Genomic DNA, 27,792 nt, shown 5'->3' with positions numbered 1-27,792 from the left:
CCGTATCAAATGCCTTACTAAAGTCTAGGTATACCACATCCACAGCTAAATGACAATTTAGAGATATACCTTAGTGAATCTATTGTACTATGTTTTACCTGCATTGGTTGTCAACATACCAGTGGGTACTGTCAGCTTACAGGAAGCATGACGGCAATGTTTGTATCTCCATCATTTCTAAGGGATACGAATGTTAAAACGGTTTATTCCACTTATGACTTGCTATAGAGATCACCCTGCCAGAAAGAAACCCACTAGACATTGGCATACAGATGCATTACTGGCAGATTATCACCATACACATTAACACAGTACAACTCCAATACTGTGAAGTCATCCAAAGCATTACATCCCCAGGGCACAGCACAGGTTACTCAGCATTTCTTGGACAGCTATGAGATTCCTTGACAAAGTGCCTCCCAATTGACTTCATTCTGGGGAGTGAAATGGGACACTGATGGGCCCCACCATTGTGTGCAAGTTGGTGACCTAAGGCCTGATCCAAAGCCTGATGAAGTAACAGGGCATCTTTCCATTGATTTCAATGGGTTTGGATCAGGCATCTGATGATTGGTGTTCGCCCTGCTATTAAAAGAGAGCAGTATTTGATTTCTGATTCTGGTCTCTCAATTCTCTGCAGAGCACAGGCTGGGAATGTTGCAAAAGCAGCATGATCATCCCCTGCAGCAACTTCCCTCTGATTCAGGCAGTTTCTGAATTAAAGGTCACAAAAAGGACTATAACTATGAGAGTCTGAAGATGAAGTGAATTAAAGTAGTAATTTAAAAATAAAAAGAGGAAGGAAGGAATCCTTGAGGCTTCAGAAAGGGCAGGGACATCCACAGAGGAGGAAAAGGCAAGGAACTGATATTAGTATGTGGAAAGTTGGATTGATTGGAGTAACATCAACTGGCGTTAGTTCTCTAAGCTCTACCAATTCTCTCTTGGAAAAGCTTGTGACAGCCCTACTTTTTAAAAACAAGTTTAGATTTTGAATTTAAAACACAATTATACCTGGATTCCAAATTCAAAGTGGTATTTTAGCTCTTCGATGTTCTCTTGTCAAGTTTTAAAGTGATTTCCATTTCTCCAATGTTCACTTAGAAACGTAGATAGCTGGGTTTGTGATGACCGGGAGAACCGCATGGTGACTTGCCTGCCTGGTGCGAAGGTTGCGGATCTCTCGAGGCATCTAGACAGACTTATGTGTAGTGCTGGGGAGGAGCCGGTGGTCGTGGTACATGTAGGTACCAATGACATAGGGAAGGGTAGGAGAGATGTCCTGGAGGCCAAATTTAGGCTGCTAGGGAAGAGACTGAAATCCAGGACCTCTATTGTGGCATTCTCAGAAATGCTCCCAGTTCCACGCGCAGGGCCAGGTAGGCAGGCAGAGCTTCAGAGTCTCAATGCATGGATGAGACGATGGTGTAGAGAGGAGGGGTTTACATTCATTAGGAACTGGGGAAACTTTTGGGATGGGGGGAGCCTATACAGGAGAGATGGGCTCCACCTAAACCAAAGTGGAACCAGACTGCTGGCACTAAACATTAAAAAGGTTGTAGAGCAGTTTTTAAACTAGGAGATGGGGGAAAGCCGACTGCTGCAGAGGAGCATGTGGATCGGACAGAGACTTCTCTTAGGGGAGAGTCTAATGATAGAGAGTCTCCAGGTTATAGTCAGGAGCAGAGGATGGAGGAGGATAATGTAAGGGCCAGATCAGATGATAAACATTCACATAAAGAATCGGACACATCAGAAAAGGGCAGACAAATAAACAGTGACAAGTTTTTAAAGTGCTTGTACACAAATGCTAGAAGTCTAAATAATAAGATGGGTGAACTAGAGTGCCTCGTGATAAAGGAGGATATTGATATAATAGGCATCACAGAAACCTGGTGGACTGAGAGCAATCAATGGGACACAATCATTCCGGGGTACAAAATATATCGGAAGGACAGAACAGGTTGTGCAGGGGGGGAAGTGGCACTATATGTGAAAGAAAATGTAGAATCAAATGAAGTAAAAATCTTAAGTGAATCCACATGTTCCATAGAATCTCTATGGATAGAAATTTCATGCTCTAATAAGAATATAACATTAGGGATCTATTATAGACCACCTGACCAGGACAGTGATAGTGATGATGAAATGCTAAGGGAAATTAGAGAGGCTATCAAAATTAAGAACCCAATAATAGTGGGGGATTTCAATTATCCCCGTATTGACTGGGAACATTTCACTTCAGGACGAAATGCAGAGATAAAATTTATTGATACTTTAAATGACTGCTTCATGGAGCAGCTGGTACGGGAACCCACAAGGGGAGAGGCAACTCTAGATTTAGTCCTGAGTGGAGCGCAGGAGCTGGTCCAAGAGGTAACTATAACAGGACCGCTTGGAAATAGTGACCATAATACAATAGCATTCAACATCCCTGTGTTGGGAAGAACATCTCAACAGCTCAACACTGTGGCATTTAATTTCAAAAGGGGGAACTATGCAAAAATGAGGGGGTTAGTTAAACAGAAGTTAAAAAGTACAGTGACTAAAGTGAAATCCCTGCAAGCTGCATGGGCACTTTTTAGAGACACCATAATAGAGGCCCAACTTCAACGTATACCCCAAATTAAGAAACACAGTAAAAGAACTAAAAAAGAGCCACCGTGGCTTAACAACCATGTAAAAGAAGCAGTGAGGGATAAAAAGACTTCCTTTAAACAGTGGAAGTCAAATCCTAGTGAGGCAAATAGAAAGGAGCATACACGCTGCCAGATTAAGTGCAAGAATGTAAGAAGAAAAGCCAAAGAGGAGTTTGAAGAACGGCTAGCCAAAAACTCCAAAGGTAATAACAAAATGTTTTTAAGTATATCAGAAGCAGGAAGCCTGCTAAACAACCAGTGGGGCCCCTTGATGATCGAGATACAAAAGGTTCAGAAAAGGGCAACTAAAATGATTAGGGGTATGGAATGGGTCCCATATGAGGAGAGATTAAAGAGGCTAGGATTCTTCAGCTTGGAAAAGAGAAGACTAAGGGGGGATATGATAGAGGTATATAAAATCATGAGTGATGTGGAGAAAGTGGATAAGGAAAAGTGATTTACTTATTCCCATAATACAAGAACTAGGGGTCACCAAATGAAATTAATAGGCAGCAGGTTTAAAACAAATACAAGGAAGTTCTTCTTCACGCAGCGCACAGTCAACTTGTGGAACTCCTTACCTGAGGAGGTTGTGAAGGCTAGGACTATAACAGCGTTTAAAAGAGAACTGGATAAATTCATGGAGGTTAAGTCCATTAATGGCTATTAGCCAGGATGGTTAAGGAATGGTGTCCCTAGCCTCTGTCTGTCAGAGGATGGAGATGGATGGCAGGAGAAAGATCACTTGATCATTGCCTGTTAGGTTCACTCCCTCTGGGCACCTGGCATTGGCCACTGTCGGTAGACAGGATACTGGGCTAGATGGACCTTTGGTCTGACCCGTTCTTATGTTCTTATGTTCACTGACAGTCATAGTTCCAGAGCAAAACAAAATTAAAATCTATAGAAGCTTGAGACACTTCAGAGATGAGAACAAAAAATAGCTCTCTAATGATTTGCAGACTAGTGCTGTGAGGCTGTTTGCTGCTGGGCATCATTATTGCCTCTTCTGTGTTAGTGGTTAATTAGCTTCTCTTTGTTATCTGCCTTCTATTCAGCTTCAGGGTATCTCTACACATCAATTTAACAGAGTCTAATTTAGCAAGAAACAATTTAAAATTTCAAGGCTTTGGGTGAATGACTGGAAACACTGTAATTTAACAAAGACTCATGCCCGGAATGAAGCATCTACAAATTGGACACTTCAGTTAAGAAAAGGTGAGATAATCTTCTTTAAAAAATGAAAGCAAAAAGTATCAGGCATAATATTATGTAAAATACTTCAACTGATCATCAAATTTTTCATTTAAATCTATGTAACTCCTATCCTTTTTTTATTCATTAATGGTTCAGAGATGTGTATACATTGTGGCAAAAATCATAAGGATAGAAAACCAATGAGTGTATAAGCAACATCTGTAACGGAAAAGGGGGTTAGCAGCCATGTCCAATCCACCAAGCTCAGTAGACAGCTGAGTTAATGGAATTCTTCAGCTGGGTGTTTAGAGAGTTGTATCACTTTGTCCCTCTGATGGGGAGCTAATAGCACTTGTTCTCTCAAAGGAAGAAATTCCTTTTAAGTTTAAGAATGTGGTGCTGATAGAGTTGCAAATGGATCCCAGATGTAGTGCTGGCCAGATCCCCAGCTGATGTAAACTGCAGCTCCATTTCCCTCAACTGAACTATGCTTTACACAAGTTGAGGATCTGGAGCTTGTAGGATTGGGCAGGGGGAGGAAGGAAAATTCATTCCTGACCTGCGGCCCTTTTGTGCTGACTATGCCTATGAAAAGTGGCCACAAAACAGCCATTGCCTATAAGCCACCTCCCCCACCCAAGAACACACCTGACATATGGTGCATCCCTGGGATGTCCAGAGCCAGTATAGACCGTTGCACATACATAGGGCCCTACCAAATTTACAGCCATGAAAAACACATCACGGACCACGAAATCTGTTCTCCCCCTCTGAAATCTGGTCTTTTGTGTGTTTTTACCCTATACTATACAGATTTTGCAGTGGAGACCAGCATTTCTCAAATAGGGGGTCCTGACCCAAAAGGAAGTTGCAGGGGGGTCGCAAGGTTATTTTAGGGGGCTTGCAGTAATGTCACCCTTACTTCTGTGCTGCCTTCAGAGCTGGTCAGCCAGAGAGCAGCAGCTGTTGGCCAGGCGCCCAGCTTTGCAGGCAGCATCCCACCAGCAGCAGTGCCGGAGTAAGGGTGGCAATACCATACCATGTCATCCTTACTTCTGCACTGCTGCTGGCGGTAGCTCTGCTTTCAGAGCTGGGCTTCTGGCAAGCAGCTGCCGTTCTCCGGCTGCCCAGCTCCGAAGGCAGCGCCGCTGCCAGCAGGAGCACAGAAGTAAGGTTAGCAGTACCGCAACCCTCCCTACAATAACCTTGCGACCCCCCCTACCCCCCAATTGTTTTTTGGGTCAGGCCCGTTACAGTTACAACACTGTGAAATTTCAGATTTAAATAGCTGAAATCATGAAATTTATTATTTTAAAAATCCTGTGACCATGAAATTGACCAAAATGGACTGTGAATTTGGTAGGGCCCTATACATACACCTCCCCATGCAGCAGCCCCTGGGGCTTGGTGGCACATCAAGGACATGTCAGGAGAGTGTCACTGGGAAATTCCTAAGCCTAAAGGCTACACAAATCTATGTTGAGGACTGAGCTGTCCCTATCTGCATCAATTAATTACTCTCCACATTAGTAAGATTCTCATTCCTGAATTCCCTGACCACTCAGAAGTCATGACAAAATGTTTGCTTTTTTTATGTAGTTTGACGAAAGGATCCTGTCAATAACTTCCTAACCATGGAAGGCTTTGGGTAAAGTCCTGGCCCCATTGACGTCAAAGGCAGTTTGGCCACTGATTCCAGCAGAGTCATGATTTCATCTCTCACACTGAGGGCTGTTTTCATTATTTCATCCTGATTAAGAGACAAACCCTGTTCTCCAATGTCATATTTTAAAAGGGTATGTCATATCCAGGGCTGTTTACAGCTATAAACATTCCAGTATTCCCTCCCAAAATAGAGTGTTTTACCATGCCATGTGTTTTGAGTATTGAAAGTGTGCTGAATCCAGCCGTTCTATCATGCTGGTCTAATATGCAATTTGGAAATGGAAAAGTTGTCTCATTGAACTATCAGCTAAAAGGCAGGGAAGCAAAGAAGTAGCTAAAATTGGTAACTTAATAACATGGGAAGTTGACCCCTGCATAGGTCAGTATTGTACTAAATTTTTTTAATTAGGTTTCTGCTTGGACAAAATATTCAAGTTTTCAGCTGACAGATGCGTGGAAAGTGTAACTGAGCCAATTAAACAAAGAGGGATTACATCATTCAAGCACCTGGATTAACTCACGCCAGCGTTGGTTCAGTGCAGATGAATACAGAATAATCAGTCACAAAAAGAAATCAGAGGGAGTAACTGTTAAACGGTAAGGTGGTGAATCATACTCAAAAGAAAATAAATTTGGAACTTATCGTAGGAAAATTCTTATGCCTTCAGCTAAATATACAACTGCAGAGAAGACAGCCTGGAGTTTTATTTTTTCCACGTTAGCAAAGCATAATTATGTTTTATTTAACATGAAACACATGAACAGCTGCTGCAGGCTAAATAGAGGATGCCCAAGATATTTTCATTTTGTGCAAAATTGCATGAGTGCTTTCAAAAAAGGGAAAGCTTTTAAGCAGCTAGAAGTGCTCTGCACTTCACTTCCTGTAAATAATTAAAAAAAAAAACCACTTTTGTAGATATTGATTGGAAGTGTAAATGGGTTTGGAGAGGTTTGAGAAAACTGCTGCATTCTTCATGATGGCTAAAATCAGCCATGATGTAGGGTTACACCAGAGATGAATTTGGCTCCTTCTCTTTGAAGAACTGAGACTTTACAAAATATTAGAGTAGCACCAGGACTTTATAGAAGGTACAAGAAGTCATCTCTCATTTTGGTTTATCACACTAGTCCAGGGGCGGGCAAACTTTTTGGCCTGAGGGCCGCATTGGGTTTCGTAAATTGTATGGAGGGCTGGTTAGGGGAGGGTGTCATGGCCCGGCCCCCCACCTCCTATCTGCCCCCCGCCCCGGGACTCCTGCCCCATCCAACCCCCCCCGTTCCCTGACGGCCCCTCTGGGATCTCTGCCCCATCCACACACACCCCCACTCACTGTCCCCTGACTGCCCCCGGACCTCCGCTTCCCCATCCAACCCCCCCTCCTTCCTGACTGCTCCCCCGGGACCCCTGCCCCCATTCAACCTCCTCTTTCCCCCCCGACCACCATCCACACCCCCACCCCCTGACCACCACCCCTAACTCCCCTGTCCTCTATCCAGAGTGGTGTTGCTCCCTGCCCCCTTACCGCGCTACCTGGAGCACCGGTGGCTGGCGGTGCTACAGCCGCGCAGCCCAGCTGGAGCCGGGCCACACACGCCCCGCTGTTGCCACCACCATGCAGCACAGAGCACCGGGTCAGGCCGGGCTCTGCAGCTGCGCTGCCCCAGGAGCTCACAGCCCCGCCGCCAAGAGCATTGCGCCGGTGGCACGGCGAGCTGAGGCTGTGGGTGAGGGGAAACAGCGGGGGAGGGGCCGGGGGCGAGCCTCCCAGGCCAGGAGCTCGGGGGCCGGGCAGGATGGTCCCATGGGCCGGATGTGGCCTGTGGGTCGTAGTTTGCCCATCTCTGCACTAGTTATGCCCTCTGCTTGGCATTCAGTCAAACTGTCAGAGAGCCAAAGACACCCAGATTTCTCTCTTCAAAATGGCCATTTGGTTGCTGAGGTGGAAAGATAGCAGTAACCAAAGAATTGCACAACCTACTGTTCTGTGAATATATATCACATATACAGTACCTAACAATACCTATGTGGTATGCAGTTGCTTTCCTAGCGCCAGCCGAAAGAGTGAAAATGCTCAGGAATAAAGCATCTAATTACCTTGTAGAATATCAGCAAAAGATCATCCAGTTTTCCATGCAAATCACCTAGAGGGAACAGGATATTCAAAGTTTTGTGACAAAGTCTGTTATACCACTCTGATTAAATGAGGTGTCAATATGATTTTATCACATTTTCCCTTGTAGAACTGTCCTTGCACTTGGATTATACAGACTAAATTTTCAAAACGGTGTGCCTGAGCTGCACATCTAAATCTGGCAATTACACACTGAAGTGAGCCTACAATAGCCTTGCATGAAGCTTTAATCTTTTTAGGTGGGCGTGTTGGAGGGTAGAAGATCACTTGCACCCTTGAAAAGAGTTAGGTATTTGAAGAGATGGGTACACTATGGACAAACATATTATGAATCTTAATTCTTATATCTGTGCTTTGTTATCAGTGAAGGGTGCCCTAGAAATACTTATGAGAAAAAGACAGGAACCTAGAAATAAGTGTTTAGCATACCTATCATAGAATCATAGAATATCAGGGTTGGAAGGGACCTCAGGAGGTCATCTAGTCCAACCCCCTGCTCAAAGCAGGACCAATTCCCAACTAAATCATCCCAGCCAGGGCTTTGTCAAGCCTGACCTTAAAAACCTCTAAGGAAGGAGATTCCACCACCTCCCTAGGTAACCCATTCCAGTGCTTCACCACCCCCCTAGTGAAAAAGTTTTTCCTAATATCCAACCGTAAGTGCACGCTGGCACTTAAGCAGATGGCCATGCTTAATTGGGCAACTAAATTAATGGTATGCTCACATGTAAATTATTGGGATTTTAAAATACTATTTTTTTAAATCACCTTGTTATCTGACATATATTATATAGCATCTGTTTTATTTGTCTAATTCTGTACCAGATTTTGGCTGTTACGGGTGGGGATGGGCAGAGAGAGTATAAATAATCTTTCCAAGAACAAGATGCACCAATAATCCCAGTTTTAGCTCTGTCAGGGGGGTTTCTTGTGGAATAGTATACAGTACTATTCAACAGGAAGAATTCATCCCTGTGTAAAGGGATCCTGCACTACTTTAAGTCTTCAAAGTAGACTAAGTTGAATTTAACTGGTGCATAGGTCCCCTCTGCATAGGAGTGAATTTCCCCTGGATGAGAAGGGGAGCCAGAATCAGGCTATTAACTTGTATTGCATCATCCAAATAAACATAAAAAAAAGTCTTCCAAATTTACATAAATATACTCAATGATTTCATCCTTTCACCATCAGTATTAAAAATGGGGTGAGCAGAGGCATTTTTACTCTGTTCATAGGACATATATGCAACTATGTCAGAGCCTCAATCAAGGCCAATTTTAGTCAATTTAAACACTCCCGTAGACTTCAATGGGCTATGGGGTTCAGATAGGAAAATATTTCAGAATAATATTTAATCCTCAGTTTCTGTATGAAGTTCAAAGGGGATCTGGAGGCAGGAAATCTTATTTTAAGTTAATATTTTGGTCTCAACATCAGTAAAAATTAGGCTTTCATCTGCTACAAAACATCTTTTTGGTTTCAAAGGCCATTATTTATTTGAATGGCAGGAAGGGACATCTTTTATGCTGCTTAAATAGTGCAAATGAGGCTACAAATAGGAGGATACATGTATATTGATTAGCAAGAGAGTACTGATCAGTTAGCAAATGTGAACATACGCGTATTTGGTTCAGATTTTTGGTTTTGGTTTTTTAAGTCTAGTGAACAATAGTTTACCTAAAAGACCTCATTTAGGTGCACAGCTGCGCATGTAAAATCCCTTGTTTGCAATTGTATTACATGCTCAACCAACTCTTATGAACATTGTACACTTAATAGCAACTTATTATTGTAAGTAACTTTGGACAAGTTATAGTTGTCATTTACTATAGCCATTACTATTCTGTTTTGCAGCTAAAACTCCCTACCCAGGCTCTATTGTCCTTTTATCTACAATCTATGGCAGCATAATCAAAATGGATGGATGGTAGGCACTTTTCATTCTGAAACTTCTTCCCTGTGTCACACTACATCACCATGTGAAGATTAATTAACTTCTTGTGTAAAGAAAGATTAAGCCCTATAATGACATTAATCCGTTTAGAAGGCAGAAAGTTTAATAGGCTATTACACATGTTGTTACATACAATATAATCTATTCCAGAGGCAGGCACGTTGTCAATCAAGGGCCTTATTCTGCCATCCCCATCAATGGCAGCAGTCACAGAGTGAGGTACGACTAAATGTAAAGATGGCTGAACTTGGCCTGAAACATGGTGAATTTCAGCGTACTGACTACACCCATGGCAGGATGTTTCTATCATATACTCCATAACTCTAATCTTATTAACTGGGAAATATAGGGGCATCATGTGCTACCCCAAAGTAGCACCCTGGAACCTCCATATTCACTATGGTGATAGAATTATGATATGTTTTGTACAAAGTATGCCTTGTGAGGTATCATTTTAAAAGTCTTGATTTGTTGAACATTAATATCCTGTTGGATTGTATGTCCTGTCATTGTATGTGGAGTTATGAAGTATTGCTATATGTGTGTGTTACTGAAATATGTTGTGAGGTTGGGAACACCCATAACCAGCCTTTCAGTTACAACAAAAGAGTAGCCGTCAATTGCCAGACAGTATTAATGGCTCATCAACACCCAACAAGAAAGAATCCACTATCCCAGAGATTCCCAGAGAAGGCAGATATGTAATGGAAACTGCTTGATCAATGGGAACTGCCTGGTCCCCACATCACAGCAAAGATCTTTCCAGCAAGCTGGAAGAAAGTAGAGAGACAGTTACATTATCACTTGGCTTCTCTCTCCTCTCCCCCAATCTCAGCACCTGGAAGCATGTCTGGGAGACAAAGTTTTTGAACAGGGGAAGTTTGATCTCAGGCTGCAAAGGGAGTCCAGTCTGTGTTTTGGGGAACTGTAACCTGCTTGTACCATCTGTCAGGGGGGAAAAAAGATGTTCATCTACTCTTGCTTAGAGTAAAAGTTTTGGATTTAGAACGTGTGTTTCTATTTTTATTTTCTTAAGGAAACTATCTCTGACCTTTATGCCTACCACTTATAATCACTTAAATTCTAGTTTCTGTACATTTTATCCTTACCAGTGAGTTTGTCTAAACTGCTTGGGAAATCTGTTCAGATTACAAAGGCTGTGCATGTCCACTTTCCGCATCTGGCCAGTGTAAAATGGTACAGTTCTGGGGTGCAAGGCTGGGAAGCTGCGGGAATGTGTATGTGCAGTGCCTATCAGAGGTTGGTAGCTTGACATCAGCATCACAGCGTGAAAGACATCCCAGGCTGGTGGATTTTGGAGAGCTCAGCGGTCCCACAGTCCAGGTTGCACCTTGGGGACCCCGTCACAATGAGTTTCATACCCTTCAGCCCTATTAAGAAATTTTACATCAACTTTGAAATTTTAGGAAGTTCCTCGTGATTTACTGAACATAGAGTTTTAGTCTCTTTGTTTATTTGATACAAAGCATAGACCAAGAAGGAGCACAGCCTAAGCATTACCCCTTAACTCAGGGAAACGCTTACTGAAATTATTGTTGAGCAAGATGTGATGGAAAGTTCCCTTTCTCAAGGACATGAAAGTCAAGCAGTGATGCAGAAAGTAAATGTTGACAACACTAGGTGGCATTTTATATATGGTTATGCAACTTTCCAAAAAAACCCCAATCCCTACTATACTGCAGGTTCTGTGTTTTAACACTGACTCACCAAGCAACATCTGACAGGGGGGGAAAAGAGAGGAGGTTTTTGGCTTTCTTAAAATATACCAGTGGTGACTCAACAGCATGAGTTGTAGTAGCTTGGGGAGATTTGCACTTTTCTAAAACCATCTACAAAATTACAGTTATGGCTGCAGTGAGGAATATCCATATCATCCTGTGGCCAAAACCAGCTATATGCACGGTCATCTTACCACAGATGGTTATCTCCTTGGAGTAGGAGGTCGACAGATGAATGATGTTAGGCATCTGTTTAAGGAGTTTCTTGGTTTCGTGTAGCAGCTGTAGGACATAGCGGGCATGAAGGTGCTGTGAAAGGAATGCGGTGAGACAAAGGAGGCATATTATAAATATATGTAGACCATACTACTTCATAAAAGTTCTGCCAACACAGAGACCCACTCACTACCAACAAGTTTGCTACAGGTACTTGCCATTTAAAGATTGTTTACAGTAGACATTTACTTTCTAAACACAATTACAGGCAGCATGGTCTAGGATGAAGAATCAGGAACTCATAAAAACATAAGAATGGCCATACGGGTCAGACCAATGGTTTATCTAGCCCAGTATCCTGTCTTCCAACAGTGGCTGGTGCCAGATGCTTCAGAGGGAATGAACAGAATAGGGCAATTTTTTGAGTGCTCTATTCCCTGTTGCCCAGTCCCAGCTTCTGGCAGTCAGAGATTTAAGGATACCCAGAGCATGGGGTCTTAGAACTCCCAAATTCTAATCCTAGCTTTTCCAGTAAATTGCTTTGGGGAAGTCACTTCACCTGTGCCTCAGTTTTCCCACTTGTACAATGGGGTTAATAGGTACTTAATATAGCTCTTTGAATAGATAAAGGCTATACAAATGCTAAGTATTGTTAAATAACAAAAACAGACTTCCTTTTAGCTGTGAAAGTTTAATAACAAGTAGTAAGTACAAAAGAAAGAAAAAAAACAAGAGAGAGAAAACTAAAGTCAGGGCTGTAAAGTTAATAGTTAATCTGCCTTCTTCTATATAAGCTACTCCTGATGGAATTTTGAGCACCTGCATGGATGCAGAATTCTTATGGTCCGCAGATTTCTGTGCCACCACGCAGAAAAAATTTGAGTGAGACACATGCCTCTTCCCCATTAGCCCATGTGGCACGTCTGTTCCAGCACCTGGAGCAGCCCTCAGAGACACAAATCACAGGGAGGGAGAGGAGAGGAGGGGCTGAGCATACATGCCTTCATGGGAGACATTAATCACCATCACGGGCTGGGCATGGCTGCCTGCGAACAAGCAAGAGAGACTCTGTCCTTCACCCTTGCTACTGTGGAGCACCCGGTGTGGAGGGGTAGGGCTTTGGGTTGTTAGGCATGAGGCAGGCTCTGTCCCTTGAGGCAGAAATATAGCAGCCTGCCTGCCTACGTTCCTTCATTGCAACAAAGCAAGCAGCTGTTTTGCCTGGGTTGGAAATGCAATCAGCCCATGCTATCCCTTTAAATTGCCTGGCGGCTCATTTTATAGCAGATAACAAGCATTGGATTGATAGAAAATTCATTCAGTTTTTGCTTGAGAGGGGATAAGGTGTGGAAGAATAAGAGTCTGCTCTGTGCATTCCTACATAACTGTTCCAATGTTTGAAATAAAACACAGTTCTTGATGTGAAAAAATACATTGTTAATGTTGCTATTGATAGTTAATTAATCTTGTTCTCTGAGGCAGAAATGTAGCAGCCTGCCTGCTAGTGACATTGTTAATGTTCCTATTGTTAGTTAACTGTTTCCATTCTCAGTAAATTCCCCCAGGAGCATAAAATCTGTAAAAATTTTAAGGCTCCTTTACATTGCCAGGGTGATATAAAGGAGCCTTATTACAAAAGACAGTAAGGGAATCCTCAGCTAGGAAAACTATGTGCTTTCTCACTTTTTTCTGTGACAAAGTGGCACAATGGGGTTAGATTACAGCTCAGGATTTATTTTACTTACACATTAAAAAAAAGACTTTGAAGGCAAATAAAACATTTACCAAGCAGTCAATAAAATGTCAGGACAATCAGAACCAAGCACTTCCCAAAGTACCCAGCCAGGTCCAGATGAAGTTACCAAAGGGCAAAGAGATATTTGTTCTTTTGCACGATGTGAACAGCCTTCACATCATGCATCAAAATCGGCTCCACCATCTTCTCGTGCTCGAGAATTCTCTACAAAACTGCATGCAAATGGGGACAAATTATTTTGCACATCCTGGAATGTTGTTCTCAATCATGACTGATGGTCTGTAATTGTGGATCATTTTGCATAAAAACCCCACATTATTTTGACAAAATATGCAGAATTTTAAAATATTGTGCACAGAATTTTTAATTTTTTGGTACAGAACTCCCTCAGGAGTAAGTAAGCATGAGAATGAAACTCTCAATCTTTAAAACTCATCCATTCTATCTCTTTGTTCCTCTCAGCTGCAAAAATACTTTCCCACTGAGATTCCTTCTTTCTTGTACTTCCTGCTTTGTTAATAGTGTCTAGGATGATCCCGTCATCCAATGATTGCAGGTCTTTTCATTTAAAAATAGCCATCTCAGTGCACCATCCACCTGAAATTCTACGGAGACTTTCAACCACTTCCGCTTTGGAAGGTGGTACGGGGAGAGGCAAATTCACAGAGGCTAATTACCCCATCTCCAAAAAACTTTTGATCAAAGAATGAGCCTTAACTCCCACTTGGGAGCAAGAACGTTGGTGCTCAAAGATGAAGCCTGTGTTTGCTCATTTACTCTTCTATTTACCACAGCTCCTCTTTCTAGATCCATCACTCGAGATATATATTGGAAGCCCCACTTACTCAATAAATTTAAAACTAGGCTGGACTATTAATAGTTAGCACTGAAACTGCAGTTTAAAGTTTCAAATTAATCACTCCCCATAACACCCAACAATGTAAATATTAGCATCATTGTACAGATGGGGAAACAGAGGCAAACAGGCAAAGAATTTGCCCAAGAGCACATACAAGGGAGTCAGTAGCAGAGCTAACTTCAGCTTTCCTAGCTTCTTGACTCATGCTCAGTACTTTAGATCATAACAAATAATGAGTAAATGAACAGCAGAGAATAATCCTGCATTGCCAGAAAGAGTAGAAAGATGTATTACGTCACCTAGTTCACTTAGTTTCTATGACCCTATAATTTAGTCTTCAAACAACTTTTGACATTACTTTAAATTTAGTCATGATAGTCATAGTCTAAAACCAATACAGTCCCAACTCCTAACTTGCCTGTTGATCCTTGAAAGCATGAAGAAGCGAATTAGTGTCCGCAACAGTCAGGGGAAATGACAGCCGAGGTCCATGGTAGGAGTCTGGGACCTCTATCGTCCGCTCATATTCTAGTAATTGCACATCTGAACCTGCGGTATTAAAATCACTGGGACTATTGAAAAATTGATAAATGAAATCTAGAAAGGGAGGGAGGAAGACAATGTAGAAAGTCTCATCTTGGAAGGCAACACAAGTTCTGAACGCACATTAATCACTGGTATTTATACTGCTATAATAAAGTGGTTAATTAGTTCCTGCCATTAGTTTGTGGATCAACTACAACTTTCCAACAATTATCTCTGATTAATAAAATAAAAAAAATACAGTGTCTAAAGTCAGGTTGAACATTGCTGCAAAATATTTTTCAACCACAGCCTGTAATTCTAGATTAGGAGATATTTAGCTATCCAATCCGCCTTCCCCCAACATAGATTTGAAGTTTATTGTTAATGATCGATAGCTCCTTCTTTATTGTCAAACATCAATAGCTCCTTCACCTGTTTACAACAATGTAACGTTAAACTTTTAATGGGGTTTAAAGCCAATTAGTTTTGTTGTAGTTACTTTCCTATATATGAGAAATGCCAAAAGCTCACTGAAGATTTAGGGCTTGTCTACACTCAAAACACTACAGCAGCACAATTTGCGTCACTGCAGCGCTTCAGCACAGACGCTACCTACACCGATGGGAGGGGTTCTCCCACCGACGTAGGTAATCCACCTCCCTGAAAGGCGGTAGGTTAGGTCGCCGGAAGAATTCTTACATCGACCTAGTGCTGTCTACATGGGGACTTAGGCTGGCTTAACTACGCAGCTCAGAGGTGTGGATTTTTCCAGACCGATGTAGTTAAACCGACCTAATTTTCTAGTGTAGCCCAGGCCTCAAGCAAACAAACCCTATTCTCTCACAGCCGTGTGCCAGCAATGGTGTTTCAATATCACCATTTTCACTAGAGCTGAGACGCAATGTCCCCGCGTGGCCAGCTGTCATAAAACTATTGCCTGAACTGCAGCAAGTATAAGTGTGGCAGAAGAAAGAAACATAGTTTGTTCTCCTATTCTTCGTGGAGTGTGGAGAAGGTGGAAATATTTCTAATTGCTTCAATTCAGGGTTCTTTTTATCTACACTCGTCTATACATGAGTATGTAGGGCACTGAAGTGTTTGCTTTTGCACATCATTGGTCTGCCTCATTGCTTGGGCAGACTGAGAACCAGCTAGCAGCAAGATCCTTATTAAAAACATTGTAGTGGTTGCTCAGGTCGAGCTATGGTGTTGCTCTTGTGAGGTTCCAGTTTTTAAACAGCTTTTGTTTTCTTGTAGTTGAGCTTAATTTTTTTCATAACCCTGATTAGACTTGATCTGAAATTCATAAAAAAGGGTTTATTTATTATTTATCATCATAGCCGAAGAACTGGATGCAAAATAAAACTCACAGCAGCTGAATCCTTCTTGCATTCACATACATATTTTATATCATTCATAATGAATACAATGCCATCATATAGATAGAAGTTCAACTCGGCCAGCAACTGAAGAAAGTTCAAAATAAGAAGTGTTATCTGAAGGAACAGAAAGGAACAATTTCCTTCTTAAATGCTTACCCCATTCAAACCCTGGGTCTAAGTCAATCTAACTGGAGCAAAGCATCAAGCAGCAACGCTAAGGGCTTTAGCCTACAAGGTGCTGAGCACTCCCAATTTCCACGGACTGCAATGGGAGCTGAGTGCACGTCACCATCTTACAGAATGATCCATAACTGACCGACTAGTCAATAACTTACGAGTGCCTTCCTCTTTACAGGGTAATAACCAAATCGAGGTTAAACAGACTCCAAGGGCCTACCTACATGGAATCAATTTTGCCATGAAAAGCACAGTGACCGGATCATCCCAACCAGTGTGCACACCATCTCTCACTGACAAGCCCGAGGAGAATAGCTCAGGCTATAGTTACTATCAAGTTAGCAGGGAGTATCTTGAAGATAGGACACTGAAATGGGTTCTCCATTCTCTCGCTTCTATGCTCTGATTGGCTCCTGTCCTCACAGCTCCCCATCCAGGGCTCTGACAAACCTAGCCATTCCATCTTCTTACCACTATGCCCACTCTGTCTCCATGCCTAATCTCAGGCTTTGCAATGTCTCCTTCTGCTCCTTCTAAAGGGCTGGCTTATCCCAGCCCCTACCCCCACTTTAGAGCAATTCCATTTTAAAATTAAATTTTATTGATTCGCTGGGGATTGCATGGGGTGACAGGCAGGGAATCAGGTCAGAAATTGAGGAATCTATGTTTGCTGTGGGCATATGGACGAGGAATTCTAAGAACAGTAACCAATCAGAGCAGGGATTTATAGGGGCCAGAGTAGGGAGATTTACATAATTACTGAGCTTATACTGAAAAATAAACATAGAATAATTATGCAAATCAGAGCCCCACCCTAAGCCAGCATGCAGGGATGTGCATCACTGAAAAACACACATCTAGCCGTGGATTAATAACTGTATAGTATCCTGTGTTCTCGACTAGTGGGGAGAACTCTCTTTCAAGGTGACATGCAATAAAGAATAGCTCTTCATATACCAAATAAACCAGTTCCTCACTGCATGTGACCAAAAGATTAAGACAAAACACAAAGGCGATCTAAGTTTTTTTAAAATGTGTTCCCACACAGTACAGTCTGTTACTTTTTTATTTAAATGATGGAAATTACCAAGAATATGTGCTATGCCAATTGCTTAAAATTAATTTTCTTTTCTCCTGGTAGAGATCCTGGGGGTGGACTGAAAGGCTGGGCAGGTTCATTCACAAAGTCCCCCACACCCCCCACACACACCCTTTTTTTTTTTTTTTTTTTTTTTAATACTGCTGAAAGGGCTTTTACAGCTCCCTCCCACAGACCTTTTTAAAAATCACCTCCAAACACCACCAGAATAACAAGACTGCTAAGTGAACAATTTACACAGTTATGAAGCATCTCGCTCGTGACGCTGAAACTACACTGACATCAGGAAGAGAAGGAGGAGATGAGAAATAGCTGTTGGCAAAACAAATCAAAAGGACAATTGCATTAAGTGGAAAGTGATCACAATTTTTTTAAACATTAAAAAAACCCAGGAAAGTAAACTTACACTGTGATGAGCCAGGAAGATTTTTGGGGGGCTTAATTATAGTATAAGAAAGACCAGGGTCTATAGGACCTTCAAAGATCCCCACCCCTCTCTTCTTTCCAGCACATAGAACTATTGAACAGGACAGGCAATCTCTGCTTTTACTGAGACTCTCACAAGGGTCCAATACAGAAGTTCTTGGGGAGGAACTTGGCTAGCGCGGAGCGAATAAGCCATGTTTCAGTTCAAAGTTCGACCAGAAAAATCCAGAAAAAACATTAGTTAGATTTAAATAAAAAGATTTTAAAGAAAAATTGTCAAATTGAAAAACTTGACAAAACTGTGTGAATTGACAGAAATGTTTCGGATTGGCCCCAAACTAATTTTTTCCCCCAGTTTTTCATTTCAATCGATATGGTTTGGTGAACTTGAATAGATTTTTTTTATTTTTTCATTTTGATTCTGTCTTTTTCAGGTGTTTTTCATTCTGGTTTTTTTTCCTGGTCAAATTTCAGAACAGAGCGGTATATTTTTATATTTCAGTATAAAAAGTTGAAACGAAGTGTTTCAACGTGGCAGAAACAAAAACATTTTAAAAAAAAAAAAAAAAAAAATTTTTTTTTTAACAGAAATTATTTGTCAAATTGACTCAAACTGCAAATAGTTTTGGAGCCCCGAAAAATGCAAAGTTCATCTAAAACATTTTGCCTAGCTCTACTCAGGACTTTTTAGCCTTGTTTCTATTACCCTAAGTTAAAGGAACATGTGTTGAGGAAAGCAGCAGCAGAATTCTTTTTACCGGATCCTGGGCTTCCTAAAACATTTGGACAATTGTCCAGGCTGATTTGCAGCTTCTTTGTTCACTATGCTCACATTCACAGTAGGTCAGTTCCGTAAGGCAGCAAGAACTTAAGTACCTGCTTAAGAATAGCCCTGCTCAGAAAAGCATTTTAAATACTTGCTTAAGTCCCAGTAAAGTCAGGTTCTTAAATGCTTTGCTAAATAGAGATGGACTTAGGTATATGCTTTAAGCTAAGCACATGCCTAAATGCTTTGCTGAATCAGGGCCTAAGGGCTTGTTTACGCTTCAAATGGTAAAGCAGCACAGCTGCAGCATTGCAGCTGCACTGCTGTAGTGCTTCAGTGTAGACACCACCTACACTGATGGTAGAATCCCTCCCGTCCACCTAGGTAATCCACCTTCCAGAGAGGGCAGCCAGGTGGATGGAAGAATTCTTCTGTCAACCTAGCACTGTCTACACCGGGGCGTAGCTTGTCCTAATTATGCTGCTCGGGATATGGATTTTTCACACCCCAGAGCGATGTAGCTGGGTCGACCTAACTTTTTAGTACAGCCCAGGCCTAAATGTTGATTTGACAAGCTTCGTATTAAAAAAAACAAAACAAAAAAACCCCTCTACTGCACATTTTCAGTATGCAAGCACTTATAACATGCATATAGTTAAGCCAATTCCCTTTGGTGCAAGGCCTCGTGCTGCCTCTCAATGAGAACTATTTCCATGCCGATGGAAGATTTCCATGCCTGAAAAGATTTTTTTTAAGGGAAGCTTGTATTTTTTAGTCTCTCCTATTGTAAGAGTGGTAAACCTTTTTACACTCAAAAAATAACAAGAAAAAGAGTTATCTTTGGGCAAGCACCAAGTCTCAAACATTTAACCCCAAAGATACAACTTTCTCAAAACTATATGAGAGTGAAAATTGAGCTTTATCATGAAAGCTTTTTGTTTTTTGACCAAGAATCACAGAACCACAGGGTTAAAAGGGACTGCAAGGGTCATCTAGTCTAACCCCCTGCCAAGATGCAGGATTTGTTGCATCTAAACCATGGCTATCCAGCCTCCTTTTGAAAACCTCTAGTGAAGGAGCTTCCACAACCTCCCAAGGCAGTCTTTAACTATAACTAATATTTGCTCTTAATGCAGGTAGACCACACGGGGAAAATAAGGGGCAATTTACCCCCCTTACTCTTCTGTGTGGGCACAAGAGGTGAGCCATGACTTCACCCTATGTAGTTAAAGTGTTTATCAGACCTTTACCTAAGAAAGGTCAATATACACAGATTTATCTAGGCTGGTTAGGGGAGACATCTCAGACATGATTTACAAGCAACTGCACAGCCAAGCTAACCTATCATCCTAAAAACTTTGGATTCAGTTGGGTTCAGAGGGTGAAGTGAAATACACCATTAGCACAGATAACTAGTAGATGATATGAACTTCATTAGATTTTCTTCGAGTTAGCCACTTTACTCCTATAAAACCACAAGAAAAGCGATCATTCGCAGACCGCACTTATCTGTCATAGTGCACTGTGTAGAAAAATTAATTGCAGGACTACCTTATTCTCCGTCTTGGCCCTGGAGCATAGCTCAGATGTACTTTCTCCTTCAAGAAGAGTGCACTGTACATTAGGCACGCTAGGCAGTTTAAGAGAGAAGAACTGTGGTTTCTAATTGTTGCCATTAGAACACTGAACCACTTATGGTTTTTGATGGTTTTATTCTGCTATCAAAGTGCCTTGTATGCATTTTAAATGAAGTAATCAATGGCTGGCCCAGATGAAAGAGAAGTGACCTTTCATATTCTTTTATGACTCAGTAGGGTGAGCACTGCCTCCTTCTTAACACAGCTAGGTTCAGACTTGCTTATCTCTCTTCAGACCTTCTAAACAAATTGATGTTTGTTTAACAGAAGTCAGTTTCAAGCTGTAGCTCTGTGTGGAACTTGCACTTCAAAGGCTACTTTTATCCAAGGATCTCAAAACACTTTAAAGATCAAAGGCTAGTCTGTCGTTGCCTTATTAGAGCTGGTTGCAAAACATTGTGACATAGCCTAATATAAATTTTAATTTCATCATTTTAATTGTTCACATTCTGAATGGTTCTGGTATTCCTTGAATCCTGTGCACTATTCACTTCAGTCATATAGGATGAAATTCAATAAGGACACATGCAAAGTACTCCACTTAGGAAGGAACAATCAGCTGCACACATACAAAATGGGAAATGACTGCCTAGGAAGGAGTACTGCAGAAAGGGATCTGCGGGTCATAGTGGACCACAAGCTAAATATGAGTCAACAGTGTAACACTATTGCAAAAAAAAGCAAACATCATTCTGGGATGTATTAGCAGGAGTGTTGTAAGCAAGACACAAGAACTAATTCTCCCACTCTACTCCGTGCTGATTAGGCCTCAACTGGAGTATTGTGTTCAGTTCTGGATGCCACATTTCAGGAAAGATGTGTACAAACTGGAGAAAGTCCAGAGAAGAGCAACAAAAATGATTAAAAGTCTAGAAAACATGACCTATGAGGGAAGATGGAAAAAATGGGTTTGTTTAGTCTGGAGAAGAGAAGACAGAGGGGGCATGATAATAGTTTTCAAGTACATAAAAGGTTGTTACAAAGAGGAGGGTACCTCTGAGGACAGGACCAGAAACAATGGACTTGAATTGCAGAAAGGACAGTTTAGGCTGGACATTAGGAAAAACTTCCTGTCAGGGTGGTTAAGCACTGGAATAAATTGCCTACAGAGGTTATAGGATCTCCATCACTGGAGATTTTTAAGAGCAAGTTAACCCAAACATCTGTCAGGGATGATCTAGATAATACTTAGTCCTGCCATGAGTGCAGGGGACTGGACTAGATGACCTCTTGAGGTCCCTTCCAATTCCATGATTCTACTAAAGTGAAATTACAGTATATTCCTGTTGTGGTCTTTCCTCCTGAATCTTCTCTGGCTTCCAACCCTCTGCTTCTACAGCTTCTTCCTTCGTTGGCTGCTCCCTTTAATTTTCAGAATATCTCATTCCTACAGGGATCAGAGAAATAGGATGGCAAAGGGATCCAAGGTATCCCTGGCAAGTCTGTTCCAGCTGAGTTCAGTGATTACAACTATTTTTAAGAAGATAATGTTATCTATAAGCATCTGTCCCAATTTTTTTAAATGTATGACTAAACATAATACAGTCATTGTTTTATTAAACCAAAGCATTCCCCCTGGAGTGTCAAAAATCCATGTCATATCCACAAGGACTGGATTTTGCATCTGCAGCTCTGGTTAGCTAAAAAATGTGGAAAAACTCATGTAGCCAGACAACTTCCTACTGGCCCCACATAAAATGCTCTGCAGTAAAAGTCCAGAATAAATTACACTAAAAAATGCTCCATATTTGCCTATTTCAGACGACGCCATAGAGAACACCTCTGTGCTTTGTTACATCTGCTCAGTATTGGTCAATGCATATTCCTTTTTGAGACTTTTCCATTACAAATTAGAAAAATACATATTTCTAGAGATTGGGGGTGGGAGGGTTGCAAGCAGTAAGAACACAAGAACAATTGACTAGCTCTTCAAGGAGACAATGTAGCATAAAACACTGTATACATTTTGGGAGCTACTTATATGTTTGACTGGAATCTCATACAGTTCAATCTACTGTATATATATTTAACAGAATCAGCATTTATAGGATCAAGTTTTCACTACAGTGTATGGGAAGCTCCAAGCTAAGCTTCAATCATGTGAATGTAGCTAGGCATCACATAGACAATTCACTTGCTAATGTCTGGTTTTAAACTGGAATTTTCATATTAAACTTTTTTTTATCCTTACCTGTATCAGTCTCGTTGAGATGAGTAAAGTGATCCAGCATGAATGTAAAAAAACTGGACAGCTGAATAAGAAAAAAAAATACACTGATCAATTCAGGAGATCACACAAACATTAATGGTCTCTCATTTTTCTTTACTCTTTTCCCTCTAATTGGGACATTTAGATAGAAAGATACAGAGGCACCTTGGATCTGTATCACTCGTTTATGATAACAATGCAACCTTGTCCTTTTGTAGGAATTGCAACTTTCCCCTTCCTCCTTACTGCAGGCTAGTGGGCTCACGCTGATTCATAAACATACACTAATTGAATTCAACAAACTCCTTTAAAGCTTGTTGATACTGTTCATTTTCAGAATAGAATGAACATTAACTGAGAATCATTAAACCATATAAAACAATAACAAAAAGCAGCAGTGCAAGTACCGGTAAGAAATGGATTCCACTTGCACCACTGACAAAAAGGGACCAAATTTTGAAACCCAGCACTGCCTGTTGACATATAATATTGACTGTAGTCATTTATAATGTTTTGTAAGAATTCATTTAAAAACACACACTATTAAAAAATGTAAAATGCTTACCAAAAAATTAAACCGTATTTTTAAAGAAAAGTGTGAGAAATGTAGAAAAATGTGTGGCAAAGAATTTTCCACCTTGTTCTTGACGTTAGGTCAGTGAACACCCCAGAGGTGGATTAAGGTCTCCTGGGACCCTGGGCCAGAGCAAGTGGGGAGGCCACAGCAATGGAACGGTGGCCCCGCCCCACCCTTTCTGCCCGCAGCTCCACCCCCATTCCACCCAGGGCCCCACCCCATTCCACACACACCCCCATGACCCCTCCTCCTGTTCGTTCCTTTCTGCCACCACCACCCCACTGTGGCCCCAAGACTGGAGAAGCTCTGTCCCCCCCCGCCTCAGCCCTGGGTCTGCAGCGAGGAGTGAGAGCTACTCCAGCCCTGAGGCCATGGCAGGGAGAGAGAGAGCTACTCCAGTCCCAGGGCTGCAGCTGGGGCTTCCCCTGCCCGCCCCACGGTTTCTGCTGCCCCATGGCGGATTTCTGCTGGGATGCCCATTTTTTCGGGGCCCCCCAGGTACAGACCCCCGGGTACAGGCCCCATGGGCCCATTGGATAATCCACCACTGCCTCCACTCTCTTTAAAATGTTGATTAGGATGATTATTTGTTTGTATTACAGTAGCCCTATTGGGCTAGATGCTGTACAAATAGTGAGAGATAGTATCTGCCCTGAAGCACTGACAAACTAGAGTGTGAGAAAGGAAATATTTTATGCTAGTTTACTGCTATTTTAATTTTTGACTTGCCCAAGATCACACAGGAAATCTGTGGCGGAGCCAGGAACAAAATCCAAGTCTCCTTAGTCACAGTCCAGAGCCTTAATTACAAAACCATCCTCCTTCCTCAGTTAACAAACAAACGAATTACAGGCAAAAAGCTAAATAAACTGAACTTTTTGGTAAGCATCCAAAACATCCACGGGATTAGATAGGGTTTTTTTTGTAAACATACAAGTAATATAATCCCTCCTGCTTCAGGGCATAAAGTAACCTCTAACTGGTGGAGGGTTAGGAAGAAACTTCCCCTATAAGCATGTTATTCCATTATTTTAATTACAGGGGTCATGCATCTTCTTTTGAAGCGTCTGATACTGGCCACTGTCAGAGACAGGTTACTGCACTGGATGGAACAGTGATCCAGTCTGGTATGGCAATTTCCACATTCCTATTTTTAAGTAAATCAGGAAATTGGATACACAAAAAATTCAGGTGGCACGCAACTCGGAAGTTGCAATCCACACATGCAGTTATCTATTTTGTTTGTGCAGCTTAGGGATACATTTCTGGACAGTGTGGCCTTCATGTTTCACCATAACAACCCAGGAGTACAGACCTGTAGCTGAGCTTGTTCTTCAGCATATTCAATTGACTGAAAGATGCTAAGAGCATACTGCCGCCTCATCTCCAGCCGGGCCATGTAACACCGATACCACCTCTGAATGAGGATAGCTGCTTTAATTGCTGCCAAAATACAAAGACACAAAAATGCAATGAAACGAAGTTACTGTGCAGCTACTGTGAAAACAGAAAGGCGTTAAGTTTCCACACTCCCTCCTCCCCAGAGCTCCGTCCAGATACCCACACCTCTCTCCCCCAGAGTCCAGCTGTGGGGTCCCCTGCAGCCCAGATACCCGCACCCCTCTTCCCCAGAGCCCAGTCATGCCCCCACCACCAGCCCAGACACCTGGCCCTCTATCCCCCAGAGCCCAGGGATCCAGAGGGAGAACAGCCTGATGCTCAGTCCCAGGCTTGCATGGTGGAGTTTCCTACGCACTGCACAGTTGCCAACTCTCATGCGGTAAATAAGCCCCCCGACTTTCACAGTAAGCCAAAAATCAAGCCAACCCTCTTTCAAAACAAGGCCAAAACAAGCCAATCCCTAAGAACCCCAACACTCTATGTGCCTAGATCCCCCCGGCGTGCAGTCTGGGACTGTGGTGGGGCCGCTGAGCACCCCTGCCTCTCTCCCCCTCCCCCCCCCCCTTGCACCTGCTTGCCAAAAACCAAAAAAAAAAAAAAAGAAGCAACAAGCCAAACAAGCAACAAGCTACAAGTCAAAAACTAGCCAACAAGCAACTCACAAGCCAATTAAGCCAAAAAAACAAGCCCAATTTCTGCATTTTTTCCATGGGGTTGGCATGTCTGGCACATCGCCCTCTCCTTCCCTCAGGGCGTGCGAGGAACTGCAGCTGCTGGAAACCCTCCAGCTCCTCCTCCTCCTTCCCCTCCTCCCCGGCAGTGTCTTCTATGTGCGAGTTGGGCTCAGCAGGGTCCAGCGGCCGCTAGTGGCAGCCCACTGCAGCCCATTTTTGTGGGAGAAAGGAAATTCTGCACAAAAAACATTAATTTCTGAAAAAATCTGCACTGTGCAATAGCACAGAATTCCCCCAGGAGTACTAGTGGAGACACATAAGAGTCCTTTTGCCAGTATAGTTTATACCAGTTCCCTGAACAAAATAAGATAGACCAGCAAAATGACTTTTTTGCCGGAATAACCGCATCTACACTAGGGCTATGTACACACTGCAGCTTAGGTTGGTATAAATTGTGTCGCTCAGAGGTGTGAATAAGCCGCCGCCCTGAGTGACGTAAGTTACACTGACCTAAGCACCGGTGTGGCTAGTGCCCTGTCGGCAGGAGAGCATCTCATGCTGACATAGCTAGGGCCGCTTGTGGGGGCTGGAGAAATGAAGTCAAAGGGAGAACTGTCTCCCACCAGCTTAGACCATCTGCACTAGCTGCGGTTCAGCTGCCCTGATGCCGCTGCGCTGACGTAAGCTCTGTAGTGTAGCCATAGCCTAGGACTTTTGCCGGCATAGCTATGTTGGTTGGGCAGTGATTTTTTCCACATACCTAACTGAGGGATGTCTACACAATCAATAGCTTTTCCCATTCTCCTCTCCCCATCCCCACCCCTGATCATTAAAGGGACTGCATCAAGTAGTTATAATTATTTGTATTACCATAACACCTAGAAGTCCCAGTCATGGACCATGATCCCTTTAGCCACTGTACAAATACAAAAGGCAGTCCTGTTGAGAGCTTATTGCCTAGGTAATGGTTAAAGATAATGTTACATTTTAACCAGAACTTAAAGTAACCCTATTACTAATGGGCTAATCCCATTCAGCACCAGACACTGAGTGTTACAAGTATTCAGTGCAGGGTATTAAACTAGTGAGCAAAAGAGGGAGAGCATGTCATTTAAAATCTGTGACCCTGTTCCTCAACTGTAAAATGAGCAGAAAATCCTCCCCTCCCCATTCTGTTTTGCAGACTACAAGCTCTTCAGGGTAGGGACTGTTTCTTACTATGTGTATCTACAGCACCAAGCACCATGAAGCTTTGCTTCCTGATTGAGTCTTTCCGCACTATTATAATGCAAATAATAATAACGCTTGTGCAAGGCATGTGAAGGGGAAATCGAGCCATCCCCAGGAGCACCGTGCAAAGGCTAGGCACATTCTAGCTCTATGCTAAACACCACTGGCATATACCACTGTGTGACCTATTTTTTGAACAAGGAAAATGCCGGCATTAACTTTTAACAGAATTTTTACCCAAGTACTGAAGAGATTTGTCAACCAACAGACTAACTGACATTAAGCAAGAAATTAAACAAAACACTGTTTTGCAGACTAATCATTCTGTAGTGCAATTATTGAATCTGACCATCACTGAGGTAGCTCTGTTTGATTTCAGTTTCTTTTTAAGTAATAGAGTCATTCTGCCTTAACCAATATTTAAAAGTCAGACATCCTCTAAAAGAGAGCATTTAAAACAGAATTTAATCTAAGCTACTACTTGAAAACAGGATTGGGGGGGGGGAGTGCAACCCTTTAATTCTCTTTCATTGTTAACAGAGGATAACAAGGCTAACAAATGACACAGGCACAGCACCTACCTCTCTCTGACTTTTTTGCCCGACTCCCAGTCACAGAAGTGCCACATCCCATGGCTCTAGTACAGACTGTCTATCAATTTAATTTCTCTTCATAGGCAATGGGTTTTTCTCATCCAACCGTGTTACAAGCATTTCCTTTATGTTCCACTTATGATGCAATGAACCACCCCAAGCTGATTCACTCCTGTTATTAGCTCTAATGAGGAAGAGGAGTAGGGGAGGTAATAAAAAAGAAAGTGGTTAATAGCATAGACTCTACCGTGCAACTCAGCAGAGATCATTAAAGCTCGTTATGAAATACTGTATGTCATGTGATGTGGAAACTGAACCTAACAAACAATGTAGGGTTATTTTCGAGAACTCAGCAGCAGTAGCCTCCCATTGCTGTTGCCTGCATTAGGGTCAGATGAACATCTATAAATAAAGTTTCCTCTTCTGAATAAAATGCTACATACTGGCTGAAAAGCAATATGTACCAGTGAGCTATTGAAAGCTTTATTACCAGTGACAGGAAACTACAGAGAAATTACTTTTGTTATTGTGATTTGAAAAGTAGTGCATCAGAACTTAAAGAATTTAAAATTAAAGGGAAATGATACTGCAACTGTTAAACCAACAAAATAAATTTTAAGATGACTCACCCTACCATTTACCAGTACACTGCACTTAGTCTCTCATCACATCATAATGCTGTTTACCAGTTCTTCTGAGTACAGAAGAAGCTCTTTAATGTACACTTAGTTAATATCAAATCTCAAATTCACTTGAACACAATACAAGGTGACCCCTTGCAAAGTTTAAGTAGCAGATACGATGCTGTAGTGAGGTGTCTCATAATAAGAATTCACTTATTTTTACTAAATGTACTACAGCACATTTACTATGAGTCATGATAACAAAACTAAACTAATTTTGTCAAATAAATGAACAAAGTACATTTTATAATGCAGT

At 42.0% G+C, this 27,792-nt stretch overlaps 1 protein-coding gene across 2 annotated transcripts in view; it reads right to left on the bottom strand.

Moving 5' to 3' along the window:
* The window catches only part of LOC112108238 (serine/threonine-protein phosphatase with EF-hands 1), a 41,547-nt gene extending 14,465 nt beyond the window's left edge, over positions 1-27,082 (bottom strand). Inside the window, exons 1-6 of one of the 2 annotated variants that reach the window (XM_026649787.1) lie at positions 26,842-27,082; positions 24,271-24,398; positions 22,361-22,421; positions 14,576-14,754; positions 11,521-11,635; positions 7,597-7,643 (exon numbers count right to left, since the gene is read on the bottom strand). In XM_026649787.1, the coding sequence (XP_026505572.1) occupies positions 7,597-7,643; positions 11,521-11,635; positions 14,576-14,754; positions 22,361-22,421; positions 24,271-24,398; positions 26,842-26,893 (582 nt within the window). In that variant the 5' untranslated portion in view covers positions 26,894-27,082. The remainder of the gene's footprint in view (positions 1-7,596; positions 7,644-11,520; positions 11,636-14,575; positions 14,755-22,360; positions 22,422-24,270; positions 24,399-26,841) is intronic. The other variant, XM_026649781.1, reaches the window with a different exon arrangement.
* Positions 27,083-27,792: the final 710 nt, after the last annotated feature.

The sequence above is a fragment of the Terrapene carolina genome, unplaced genomic scaffold, assembly GCF_002925995.2.
Source record: "Terrapene carolina triunguis isolate 2854851 unplaced genomic scaffold, T_m_triunguis-2.0 Scaffold23, whole genome shotgun sequence".
NCBI classification, from domain to species: domain Eukaryota; kingdom Metazoa; phylum Chordata; order Testudines; family Emydidae; genus Terrapene; species Terrapene triunguis.
This window is presented reverse-complemented; position numbering and strand designations above follow the sequence as displayed.